General features: G+C 26.1%; 1 protein-coding gene across 1 annotated transcript; it reads left to right on the top strand.

The window, feature by feature from the left end:
• Positions 1-5,227: 5,227 nt before the first annotated feature.
• LOC126905071 (uncharacterized) lies at positions 5,228-10,408 on the top strand. The gene is made up of 4 exons (XM_050684463.1): positions 5,228-5,395; positions 5,955-6,142; positions 6,322-6,688; positions 10,196-10,408. The coding sequence occupies exons 1-4, from the start codon at positions 5,228-5,230 to the stop codon at positions 10,406-10,408; spliced, it is 936 nt and encodes a 311-aa protein (XP_050540420.1).
• Positions 10,409-13,982: the final 3,574 nt, after the last annotated feature.

Below are 13,982 nucleotides of genomic sequence, written 5' to 3'. Positions count from 1 at the left end.
TTTTTTTTTTTCAAATTAAAGTACATTACATTAGCTTTAATTTAAGATATATATAAAAGTGTCAGACCTTCCGGAACATTTTCAAAAGTTAAGTTGAAAAAGTTATTTTTTTGTGAAAAAGTTGTCATTTTAAATCCCTCCCTGTGGGCAGATAAAGGGTCGAATTTACAAAAAAGTATACCAAATGATAGGTAATGACATCATGCATCTATAAAAAAAAGAATTATATTGATATGTTTATTTTTAAAAAAGTTACGGCAGTTTTTAGTAAAAAAAATTGAAGAAAATTCGAAAATTAGCGATTTTTAAATTTGTAATTTTTTTGGAGGTTTCCCTCATTTACGGGGAACGAGGGAAATTTTTTCAATTTTGAAGAGTAATGTCTTCGACTAGATACGATTGACGTATCGTTGAAAGAAATCCGTTCGGTAAGAGCTGAGAAAAAGTAGTAACAGGCACACAAAAAAAAACACATTTATAGTAAAACCAATACCTTCTCAGCTTCGCATCGAAGCTAAAAAAACGACATAGGAAAACCAATAACTTTTCAGTTACGCGTAGAAGCTAAAAGAAAAATTTCTTAAAATAATATTATATAATATTAATTAATGTTTGAAAAATTATTTAATTGACATAAATCCCTAACTCTTTATTTTAGGTTTGTCGTTAATTGTTTCTAGTGTAAGTGATTGGGGTCGTAATTGAATAGTAACATGATTAAAGTGCAATTATAATTGCTCGTTTATTTTTAATTAAATAATAATTAAAAGGTCAGACGAGAAAAGTGAGTAACGTCAAAGTTATAATTTAATTTTTTAAATAGGACCAAGTCTTTATAAAATATAACTAAATAGCTAACACTTTATTTGAGAGTTTATTTGTTCATTTTAGAAATGAAAATACATTTATAAAATACTATTTCTTTTGTTTAATTTATTATAAAGTCTTGATATTTTTGTGATATAGTTAAAAAAACATATTTAGTGTATATTTAGAAATTAAAATAGTTAATCATAGACAATTATCGCCATGATGTAGGTCAGTCTACTTTTTATATTTATCTTAGATAAAATACGCATGTATATTTAATATTTTTATATTAGGGGCGATATACTTATCGCCTTTTCCATATAACCACCACTAAATTGCACCTACTAGTTTGTAACACGAATGTCGAATTAATAAAAAACAGTTGCTATTAATATCAGTAGTGTAAATGAGGGGGCATGCCTCCATTAGCAGTGGTAAAAATATTCCTGTCATTAGAAATTTTGATTTCTACAAAGCAGGGGTTAGAACTTTTGAGATATTTAGGAATTTGTTTTAAAGAGTATCTCAAAATAAAATTTAGAAGTTCAAATGATACTAAAACTTGTCTTTTTGATAGTTCTGGTCGAAAACTGTTTTTAAAGGCGTTGAATATATAAAAAAAATAGTGATTTTTTTGTTATTTTTTGAAGGTAGATAGATTTAAGTATTAATTTTCACATCATTATTTTAAATAACCCCAATAGGTGATTATAGAAATGACCCTATTGCCGAAATAGTATCATAAAAATCAATAAACTTTCATTTATTTACTATTACATTTTTACAATATGCTATAGACACATAGCATATTAACTAATTGCGGTGCTCTGGTTGCTGTTGTTTATTGGATAGGTTTTCATTCGGGAACTTTAACAGTGACATACACTTTGTTACACCATACTGGCTCTCTCAACCATACGAGGTTGTATCATGTTGTTAGCCGGTATTAAATCCTGTCAAGTCGTAAGGTAGAAGTTATGAAAATGATACCATTTTGTTGATAGTTTTAAATTATTCTATAATTTATAGAATATCAATATCATTTTCTAATAATTAAAGTATATCCTTTAACCCATACTACAATAATTCTGTGGCTTATATCTAAAATGTTAAAATGGGTTTTTGACATTTTTATAGAGTATTATTGTGTATATAAAGAAGAATCTATACCATCGTAAATCAAATCATTATAATTAAATTTTAACTAAAAAGTTTATTTTAAAAGGAACTATATATGTTCTCATTTTAAAAATTAAATCTGACACCTTAAGTTATAAGGAAAGATTCTAAAATTAATTCTTCTTCTTCTGCAGTATTGAATCTAATGATTGGTTTGCAGCAATTTCTATGTTTTTCTATCACTAACCTTACTCTTCAACTCATTATATGAATTACATCCTTTATCTTCTATTATCTGACTTATGTATTGTAATATAAGTCTTCTTCTTTGATTTTTTCCATCAATATTCCTCGAAGCAATAATAAATAAAAGGAAGTAAATAAATAAAAGAATAATCTTAGAAGGAATTTCCTTCTAAGATAAATAATAGCAACTCATCATGTCCTAAAGTATGATCTATTAATTTATTTCGCCTTTTCTGTATACTCTTCCACATTAAATTCCTCTCAGATACCCTTTTTAAAACTTCTTCATTAGTAATTATATCAGTTCAACTTATTTTTTCCATCCTCCTGTAGCATCACATTTCGAATGGCTCTATTCTTCTCATTTCTTATCTTGCAATAGTCTATGTTTTGTATCCATATAACATGATGCTCCAGATGTACGTTATTAGTAGATTCTTTCTAATATTAAGGTCAATATTTTTTGAAGACTTCTTTTTTTTATTAACTGCCACCTTAGCTTAGGATATTCTTTTTATAATATCCTTTTTGCATCTGCCATCTGAGCTCATAGTGCTACGCAAATATATGAAATCTTCTACTTGTTCTACAGTTTCATCGTCCTTTAAATTTATTTTTGTTCTTATGTAATTGTCTTTATTACATAATAGGATTATGTCTTGTTTCCTTTTATTTTCATATGTAAATATTTTTCCATCACCTGTTCCAGTGTTCCTAAAATTTTTTTTATATCTTTTTCATTCTCCGCTATTATTGCATGTCGTTCGCGAATCTCAGCATGCCTATATAGAAAAATAATAGTCATTTCCACATGTTAAAAACTGTTTATGGTAGTAAATTATATTTTAAACATTTTTAACGTTAAACTTAAAAAATTAAAACGTGAAAACGTTAAACAAAATAAATTGAATTACGTTTTAATATATTGTACGGTAAATATAAAACCGGTAGCACAGTGTGGGCGTGACATAGTTGGGACAAGTATAGATGATATCTGACAGTTATTTTAATCACTACCATAAGAAACAATCCTATGCAAATCTGTAGATAGTGTTTAATTTTAAGAAATTGATGGATTATTCCAAAAGCAAAATTAATTCCTATTTCCTTTATTATTCCTGATCAGTAGATTTTTTATTTAGAAGTATAATATATGAATAAATATTTATTATTGCAATTAAATATAGTATAAGATTGATATTTATTAATTTAGTATTGTAATTTTTTCCAAAAATGTATAAAAAATTTTAAAATAAATATTAATTTTTAGCCAACGTGTATAGATACAATACTTTTCAGAAAATAATTTATTGTTAATTATGAATTAAAGGTTTTACAAAGAATCGTCATCAAATTCAAAAATATACTTTTATTATTCTGCAATCATTCAAATATTATTCAAATCTGCAATTAGATTTTTTTTTTTAATTAGTTAAAAATTATAGGATATAACTATAAGATTTTATTGCACCGATTCAAAATATGTCCTAACTTTTGCCTTATCTTTAATATTTTATCCGCAAACTGAGTATTTCTAAAATTACCTTTTTTGTACACTTATTTAGTTTAAAAAAATATATATATATATATATATATATATTTTCAAATTCAGGTAATCTATTTTAACTATAATAGCAATTATTTGACCAAAATTTGGGAGCAATTCGTAAGGTTTTGTCTCTGCTATGGATGCTTTAAGTTAAATTTTACAATTATTCTAAAACATTAAAGTCAAACTTTTTGCTATAATTTTTTTAATTTAAAGTTTGAGTAATATTTTTTTACTGTATACATATATATATAGAAAATTTTATGAGAATTTTAAAAATACTTATATATAGTTCACTGTATCATTTGTAGTGAACATAATTGTCATTAAATGAAAGAAAAAAAGAAAATTTTAAAAATCTTAATTGCTATATTTTATGATTATAATACATTATAACTGTTCAAATTTACTAAAAATAATCTAATCTTGTTAATATTTTCACGTTAAATACGAAATATCAAAAAGTAACTAAAAAAAAAATGTATAAATGTTGAACATTAATTTTTGAATGAATCAAATGAATGGTCAGACTTTTTCTCTTGTTGAAATAATTTTTTTGTTTCTAACTATAGTCCAAATGTCCATTACTTTGTCCTATTTTCCTTGATATCTTTTAACGTGAGAACCTAATGAAAATATAGTTCATAATAAAAAAGATAACTTAAATCTATCAAATTAAAGAATTGGACATATTTTGATTTAGTGCCATAAAATCTACCAGAATAAAAAAATAATTGACTCAAACAAATTATGACCCAAAATTTGTCGAACTCTATTATAAATAAAGTTAAATACACAATTGTACAATATAATAACACTTAAATAATTATATCCGAATTTTCACATATATGTTTTGAAATTTTTTATGGAAATCTATGCAAGGAAAAATGTTATAATTGTGTAAGAATTCTTGATACTTCTTGAAAAATTAAACTTAATGTGTATTCAAAATATCTTACTGGCGTATGGGAATTTCGAGATCATTACTTACAGTGTAATTTTAACGCAGTTTGTACGTCATAGAGTTAATGAAAATTATAAAGTCATTTCACTAACTGTTAATTAGATTTTTAAATGAATGTCGAGTGTATTTTTATTCTTAACGGTTAGTAGTTCTACTGAGGTAATATGATATTCATTATACCAGTTAGTAATTTCACAAAGTATCACTTATTTTTCTAGAAATAAATCACAATAATTTCCTAACTGTTCAATGGGAAATGATTGAAATTTGGGCGCCATGTTATCTCACATGATATACATACTTAATAGTTGAGTTTCTAATAATTAAGTGTTTAACTATAATTAATGAAGCTGACGTATAATGAAATTTCAATTAACACTCGCTTAGTATTTATTGATATTTGCCATTTTTACTACTAAATGTCCACTAAGTACAGTGAACTATTAATTCAAAAATCATAAATTGTTCTTTCATGTCGTCAATATACTATGTCATCGATCTTGTTCCTTACGCTTCTTTTATGTACCATGAAATTTATTATGCCTCAAAATCCTAATTTATTTCGGTATGATAATTACGTGAATAATTTTTTGGTACCTCCTGCGGACCCAATTTTCCTACCAGTCATTCCACAGTACGAAGTTGATGTACACGATCACCAAGCAAAATTTTTTAATACTGGTTTTGGGGTCACTAAATATCAAACAGTAAGACATTTTTTTTTTTTTAATAAAAAAATTAATTTTCATTTTATCACTGATGTGATGTTAAAATTAACTGTCTTAAGTAATATTCAGGGAAAAATGAGTTTGGTATGAAAAATATATATTAAACTGAATACTTTCTTGTGCAACAATGATTAAGGTACATAATGTTTTATTGGATATAAAATAATCGTATTTTTTTATATTTGAAAGAGCAGGATAATGTCTTTCAATGTATTTATAATGTTGCATCCAATAGATAGCTATTATGTATATAATATCGTCATTGAAACGAAAAATAAGTGTTTTATTTGTATCAAAAGTAAACAATTTTTTGTATTATTTCCATCAGAATAATTTCACTTTTTTGTACTAGAGGTTCAAGGTTAGTTTTAATGCAACACAGACCATGTACCACGGTTAGATAAATAACTTAAAACTGTGATTAACTTAGTCACGCACGAAGGTAGCCAAACGCGTGCTTTAGATATCTTATATAATCGGCTAATTTGGCGTTATAAAAAAAAACATAATGGAACAATGTTTTATACTTTTTGGATAGATATTTGTTCGAGAGACTGTGCGTCCTGTATGCTTATTAGTAGAAAGGAAAGTACCATCTTGCGATCATTATTCAGATTATGACTATCCTTATCGACCCAAAAGTTGGTTACACGGCACCAATCGAGATGCGGATGTAGATCTTTCAACTTATCTCATAGACCCTAGCAGGCCTCATGCAAAAATCGAGTAAGTAGAGTCATTTAATTTCTATTTATTTTTTGGGGAAAAAACAGTAATTTTTATGTTATATTATATATTGAAATGGTTCATTAAAGGAATTTTTTCTTTTCATTTTGTCTAGTTTTAAATTTAAATTATTAAAAATAATTTTAAATGGGATTAATCTAATCTTTAAACGTTTTTAGGATTACAGATATACCGTTTAGAGGACCTTATCTTTTGTTTGGTGCCACTGTAACATTAGACGAAGAAGAACCACAAAAAACGCCACCACTGGAATTTATTCCAGTCAATGAAGATGTGAAAGACGAACGATTCTTACGACAAATATTCTTAACTTCTCACAAAGCTGCTGAAGTTACTATCGGTATTACGGAAATACAAAAAGTTATTGATGATAAAGTTGAAGTAACTCTAGTTCCTAAAAATTGTATACCAAATAATCCAAAAATAAGGAAGTGCAAGAAAAATTCCTCCGTGATTTTTAATTCAGATGATGTTATTAAAAAAATTAATTTATTAATGAAAGATTTTACACGCGAAATTAATTCAGTTCAAAATCAAAATAAATCAATTTATCATTAAATTATAAAAAAAAATTCTTCACATTTACATATTGGTACAGATAATGTTAATTTTTAAAAACAGTTAATTATCCATTTTTCCTAATCAAAATAGTCAGTTGATTCAATAATAGAGTACGATAGCAAAAAAATTACACTTCATAAAACAATCATAATTATTTTAATGATAATTCGCAAATGATGTATAAAGTTTAGTTAATTGTTAAATGCTCATGTATCAATTTTGATTTCAATGTATTTATTTTTTGAAATTTATGAACTTTTTGACAAAAAATTTATATTTTAATGTTAAATATTCTTTTGGACTGCAGAAATAGTAAGTCGTTATACTTGTATTAAATGTATCAAGACAATATTTTCCTAAAGTTTTACAGGTTTTATTTATTTTTTGAGATCATACGTAAATTCTAATTCCCATTTCTGATATTAAATTTTCAAATATTATTATATTATTTGATAATTTATCAAACTCGTTAACAAAAACTTTCTTTTATAAATATTAAAAATAAAATTAATGAAATTGATATGCAATTATGTAAAATAAGAAAATTTTTATTTGATTTCCCAACAATTATTTGCTTCTATATTAAATTATTTCTATATTTAAAGTAATCAAATATTTGTTCTAAAATGTGTTTAGGAATCTATATTGAAAAAAAATTATTATATTGAATGCTGATGTTCTTATTTTATACATTTCTTAGTGGTATATTGTGGTTATGTAGTATTATATTAATATTTAAATAATTGTATAAACAAATGAGTCTTTTTTTTATTCACTTTAATATTGAAAATATCAATAATAGAAAACTTATTAGATTGATATTAATTTAAATTTAAAAAAATAATAAAAATATTTAACTCAAAAGTTACCATCATTAGCATGAAATACATACAGTTAGTATAGTTATTGAGCTATATAGTTATTACTTAATATATTATAATGCTTGTAACTCAATAATTAATTATCCTAAAGTTATTATTGACTCACCAAAATATGTTGAAAGAAAAAAGCTAAAAAATGGCTATTTTTAAAATTTGAATGAGTAAAAAAATAACTTATGTATTTATTTGCTTAATAATTAAATAATGTAATATTTATTTATTATTTTTAATTTATTTAGAAGATTAAAGAATAGTGCCAGTGTTTTAACTTTTTCAAGCAATGGACTAGGATTAGACGATCTTTTTTTAAAGATTGATAAATAGCTTGTAGTAGCGCAATAATTGGTGGTTGAGGGTTGTAACCCCTACCCCAATAATTTTCAATATTTGCTCATTTTATTTTTTTTTAAATAGCGTTTCAGAGTAAAAAAACTTTGGTGGGGAAAAAAAACCCACTCCCAAATTATTTGTTTGTTATGCTTGACACCATAAAGAAAATCATATTAATAAATTTATAAACTATAAGTTAAATTACAAGGTAGGTGAAAACAATTTTCGAGCCTATTTTGACGTTGTTACTGGAAAAACAACAGTCCAGGGGAACAATAGAAATAGATTGCAGTTGCACAAAAATTAATTTACCATTCGTTAAGTTTTATCGTAGACACGTAATAATGACTGAAATGTCATTTTTACGGTATAGCTGTCAAAATATCTCTTGTGGAATAACTATATTTTAAAGGAATACCTTTACTTAGTCCTTTATGATTGTGAACTATGATGAGGACACCAAGAGCGGAGTAACCAAATATCTTGTAAAATGATAAAACGTCGAAGTAGGTTGCTAAGTATAAATTATGGTCCAGGTGGTAGACACGTATGAATCAAACGTATACATAAAATATTATGATAAAAAAGCCTAGAGGGTATTTCATCATTTACAAAGCTTTCTATAGTAATTGTTTACTATGCACAATAAATAATAAATTATTAATTATACCGAATTTTATTGTGTGATAAGAATTTAATTTTTTTTTTATATAAATGAATATTAGTATATTTAAACCATACTCACTAAAAAAGCTTAAGTTAACGGTATTTGAAAATAAATACTGTACTATTGAAGTTTCAATTTTTTTTTATAGACTTTTATTGTGAGAACACTTAATGTGATTTATAAAATTATATTTTTAAATAATCTTGGATACTGATTTTTTTTTTCGAAACTTCAAATTTAAACAATTTGTATATTTTTGAAAAGCAGTTCAATGATTTTTTCAACATTATTCAGTTAAAGTTTTGCATTTGAGAGTATTTCGTGTTGTACATGCGAATTTGATACTTTTGAGTTACAAATTATTATCAGTGTAGAAACTGTAAAACACTAAAGAAAAAGATACCATTTAAAGTGGATCAACATTTTTCAATTGTGACAGGTCAGACGAATGTCCAAGTTTATCGAATAGCTTTGATATTAACATGAAAAAACCTTCCGTAAAAAGAAAAAGGATTGAATTAACTGACCAAAGTGGATCAAAAAAAAAAAAAGAAAGTAATTTCTTAGTATAAATAAAACTAATCGAAATTAATGAATATTTTGAAAGAGATGTAGTGTATAATCGATATTTTTTTAATATTAAAATAATTCATTTAATTAAAGTAAATACAGTATGTGTTTAGTGTTGATAATGGTAACACTGTTCCCGAAATACGTATCCACGTTTTCTTAGTAATTTTTTTTTTAATTTAATATTTTTTACTTTTAAATTAATAACATTTTTAATATAGTTTTAATTTTAATCAAAAAATGAAGTTGCGAAATTGCTTGAAAAATCTTGTAATTATTTATAATGTTTAAAATGTACTTAGAAAATAAGTCTGTAATCAGATAAATTATTTTCAAATTTTAAATAAATTATGAATTATATAAAATGTATTAGATTGAAACGTAAGCCTAATTTGTATAATTTTAATGTAAACTTATCGTGAAAACACTCGTTCACAAGTTTAGACTTTAAAAGTAATAGTGTTGAGACATCAAATAAACAAAAAACCAATGTCAATATAGTTGATTTTCTTGATAGGTAAAATTAGTGTATTTTATTATTTTTCGTTACTACGATACTAGTTAATAAACAAATTTATGATCGAATTTAACTACACAAATATTTGAATAATAATTTTTTTTTATAATTATAATCGAATTATAACAACAAGATTTTCATCTTTTTGTTATATCTTTTTATTATTATTACTTATTGAATAACGCCAAAAAGATTATCAGTACAGATAATAAACAGCATTAAACACAAATTAAATGTACAAGTAAGCAATATTATTATTTAATATTAATTTTTATATGAATGTTTATGCAGGAAACGACGATTTTTAAGGCAAAGAGTACATACTCCAGTAGCCAATACCGAAACTTAAATGACTGAAAATTCGGTTTCAGTTGAAATTAGTTCTAATAATATAGAACAGACTAATTTTGATTATAAAAATGAAGCAGAAACAGCTTTGAATGTTGGCTGCGAACTTTAAATTAGACTAGACCACTTTAAAATAGTCTGGGGATATATTTGAACAGTTTTTTTTATCATTTTCACGGCGACCTGTTCTAATAACTAACACTGAAATGTTTGTAACTGAAGATCAAGAGTCAGTGGAAAGTAGTTTCAAAAACATGGAACATGATAATAAAGCAAAATCAGTTTTTAATGTTACACTTGAAATGCTTATTACTGAAAACTTAATTTCAGATGAACATAATCCTGATGATTTTGAGAGGATGACTTTGTAATGACAATTAAGTAGATTCTCGGCATGGAATTTTGTACAAAATCAGGATAATATATTCGTAGATTATCATACTAGTTAGAGGTTAAATTTGATTTGTTAGTATGATAACAACAAAAGATTATGTGTATTGAATAGTTTGTTTGTTGAACAAAAGTTTACTATTGTTTTTGTAAGCAACATTGTTTAATTTTTTTTGACTTAGTTATGAGTTTTTGATTATTTTTAATTTTCAATAAAAATCTTAATACTAATTTTGACTATAGTTCAAACTATAAATGGATTAAATATTAGAGTTTTTTTGAAAATATCCATATAATGAATGAAAAATAAAATATTTTTGTATTGAAAATTTGAATTAAATATTATTATTTATGTTAAATACTGAGTCTTCTCGTTAAAATCCAAACAAACTAAATTACTAGTGAAGATTGATCATATAAGCAGGGACGATTATAGAAAAGTATTTTGTTAAACAAAATATTAAAAATTTTCAAATTATTTTTATTTTTGGTTTTGAACTATTTTTAAATTAAAAAAAAGTAAATTCGTGAATATTGGTTATTATTAATGTTTAAAAAAATTATACATAATAATTTTAAAAATTATAAAAATAAAAATTGTTTTTTTTTTTGATTTTAAGAAGCGTATTCTTAAGTAATAAAGCACTTAAACAAATTATTATTTTAATATATTATAGCATTGTCGACTTGAAACAACAGCGTTTTTTAATTGAGTGCTTTTTAAAATGTCATGACATTACATGAAATTTAAATTTTCTTTATTTTGTTAATTCATTCTTTAATCAACTTAATAACTTTGTCTTAAGCGTTGTACATAAACGTTTAACTTGATAAATCCAGTAAAACATTTTTTGGCTCGTCTATGGGAATTGATAATTTTACTTTAAAGATTTTTTTTATATTAGTTTATTTTATCTAAAACGATAATATATTATATTTCGGTAAACAACTATCTACTCAAGAAATGTTTTTTAATTAAAACATAAATCATAGTAAATTTGATGTTCTTGATTTATCTTATGTAGACTTTAACTTTATAATTCTCTAAAGGGCGATCACTGTGATCTAAATGTTATCTGAAGAAAATCCTTAGGTGAGTTAAAGCGATATACATCCATTGGACGCGTCCTGCTGTATATTTATTCTTCATTGAAGTCCCTTTTTTGGAATCGTCGATTAACATTTTATTGCTGTCCTGTTTTTCGTTTTAAATTGTACGGAAAAACAAAAGTTTTATCACGCCACGAACTAAGCTGACCGCATATCCGTTGGAATAAATTGTCCCCTAAGGACTCTGATATTTTACTATGGTTCACATTTTGCGTACGCCAACAATGTCCAATGAAAATGAGGTAAACTTCGGTCAAAAAAAAAAAAATCCCGATGGCAACATTTTTCTTATAGTAAATTTTATCAAACACTATTAATGGTCCAGGAAACAAAAGTGGTTTAGTAGTAAAACATAGTAAGTAAAAGCCAATCGAAGCCATTCAATATGCCATTAATAGTCTTTACGGGTTTAATAGTTTGATCTAATATTCTTTTTAATTGTAATGGGACCAAAAAATTAAATGCCAATTAACATTATCAGTTCATCGATCAATAAATATTAAATTCAACTGTTATGTTTTTGATACCTGAAACATAATAATTAAACTTATTTGATGTTTATTTATTAAATTATTTACACCTTAAAATAATTAAAGCACAAATTTTGATAATGAAGGACAATAGGTTTACAAATTGTGTGTTCATTAGTATACCAAAATAATGTTTTAAAAAATATCGCTGGCTATGACGCGGAAAATCGTTTTAACGGTTATTTTTGTTAATAGTACAATTGTTCAATAAATAATCGTATCATTTGATCTGTATATTTAATTATCGTTCAGGTTCTAGTTTGTTTACATCCGTAACCAATGAAGCTATGTTCGCTGAAAGTTACTATCGTTGCGTTTATATTTTAATAAAATACTTCTCAATTTTCTATCTTTCTAATGTATTTCTCGAGAATCGTTGTGAATGAGAGCTGTACGGTGAACGTTTGTTGGATTATTTGACCCTGTATCGAGACGTTAAAAACAAAGCGAGCCACATCAATCATATTATTTTACGAGCACCGAGGCCGTATGAACTGCAGGGTTCATTTTGATTCCACTCTGCAGAAAAATGAAAATCCGTTTGCTTGGGGGTTAACTATATGGTCGGCGTATATGCTGAAATAAAATATAATAAATGTTTCCGAGCACGTAAAACCGGATTTTTGGTTCCCGCGGCGACAATTCTCCTTCTCGTGCTTAAGAGGGTTTGCTTTATTTCTTTTACTTGTTTTTTTTTAAATATCACGCTCTCGTCTCCTTGTACAAACGACCGTCCATAAACTAAATGGGTTCCTTCCACCGTAGTGCCAGTTGGGTCTCTTTTGACAGGACGTAGGGGTGGTGGCGAAAATGAGTGTTCCGAGATGGGCAAACATTTAGTTGAAAGTCGTTGCCTCCAAGCAACTTCCGGAAGCGTATAGATACTAATAAAATGTTTCGTTTTGGTCGTAGCTATTTTACTATAGCTATTAGTTTTAGCGGCGCATATAAGTTTATATACGTCTGCGAAACATAGATACTTATCATCAGAAAGGATTTGTAGTTTCAACGACTCTGTATACAATTGATTATACAATAGCCTTTGAGTGATATCATAGGCCGTTTTATAACTCACGTTCAGTGCCCAAGTTCATAACTGTATTTATATTTATCAGTCGATTTGAAAACGTCTTTAACTTGAAGCCACGCGATCCCATTCGTTCCGTTAGTAATTTGATATTTTTCACGATCATGTCTAGCCTCTGGAGCAATTATAAATGACATATTTCAATACACAGTTCATGGAGGGGGGGGGTCTCGTAGAATTTGATCTGCCATGATAAAAATAAACGTGCGATGAAGATGAAATTTTGGAGATGGCAAAACATTTAGTTTTGTATAATACTTCCTATGAACAAATTCTAAGTACGGCACCGTCGTGTATAACAAATAATTTTTTAAATATCTTAGATTAATTATCAAAATGAATTAAAAGATAATTAGTTTGTCCCGGTTATTTAAGTAGTTCCTTGTTTTGAATACTATTAGGTTTCAAAATTAGTCATCAATTAAAAGATTTATGAATGTGCTAATAGCAAATCATAATTACTAGATGAGCTAAACTACCATTCGTATTATATCTTGTCGTTTATTTTTCACAGCTACACCATATCCTATATTTTACAGTTAAATGTGTCTAAGGTGACCGTCTAGTCTAACACATAATTTCTCTCTAACGTGTTAATGTCCAGTCATCTAAATTAATAATAACTGTATACAGTTAACTGCGTAACTCTTCAGCTGTTTCGTTATTAATTAGACATAATACCAACTTAGGCGATCTATGGGCTCATTACTCATAGACTTGTGTTTTATGACACCTTTAAAGACTACCGGTAAATCATAACCAGACAATACGATAACTATTGTCATGATATGGCTTTTAGTACTTCGGTGAAACTGCAATGTAAACGGT

Source organism: Daktulosphaira vitifoliae, unplaced genomic scaffold (assembly GCF_025091365.1).
Source record: "Daktulosphaira vitifoliae isolate Bord-2020 unplaced genomic scaffold, ASM2509136v1 Scaffold_4, whole genome shotgun sequence".
In the NCBI taxonomy this organism is placed as follows: Eukaryota; Metazoa; Arthropoda; class Insecta; order Hemiptera; family Phylloxeridae; genus Daktulosphaira; species Daktulosphaira vitifoliae.
Note: the sequence above shows the minus strand (reverse complement) of the source record. Positions and strands in the feature narration are given on the sequence as shown.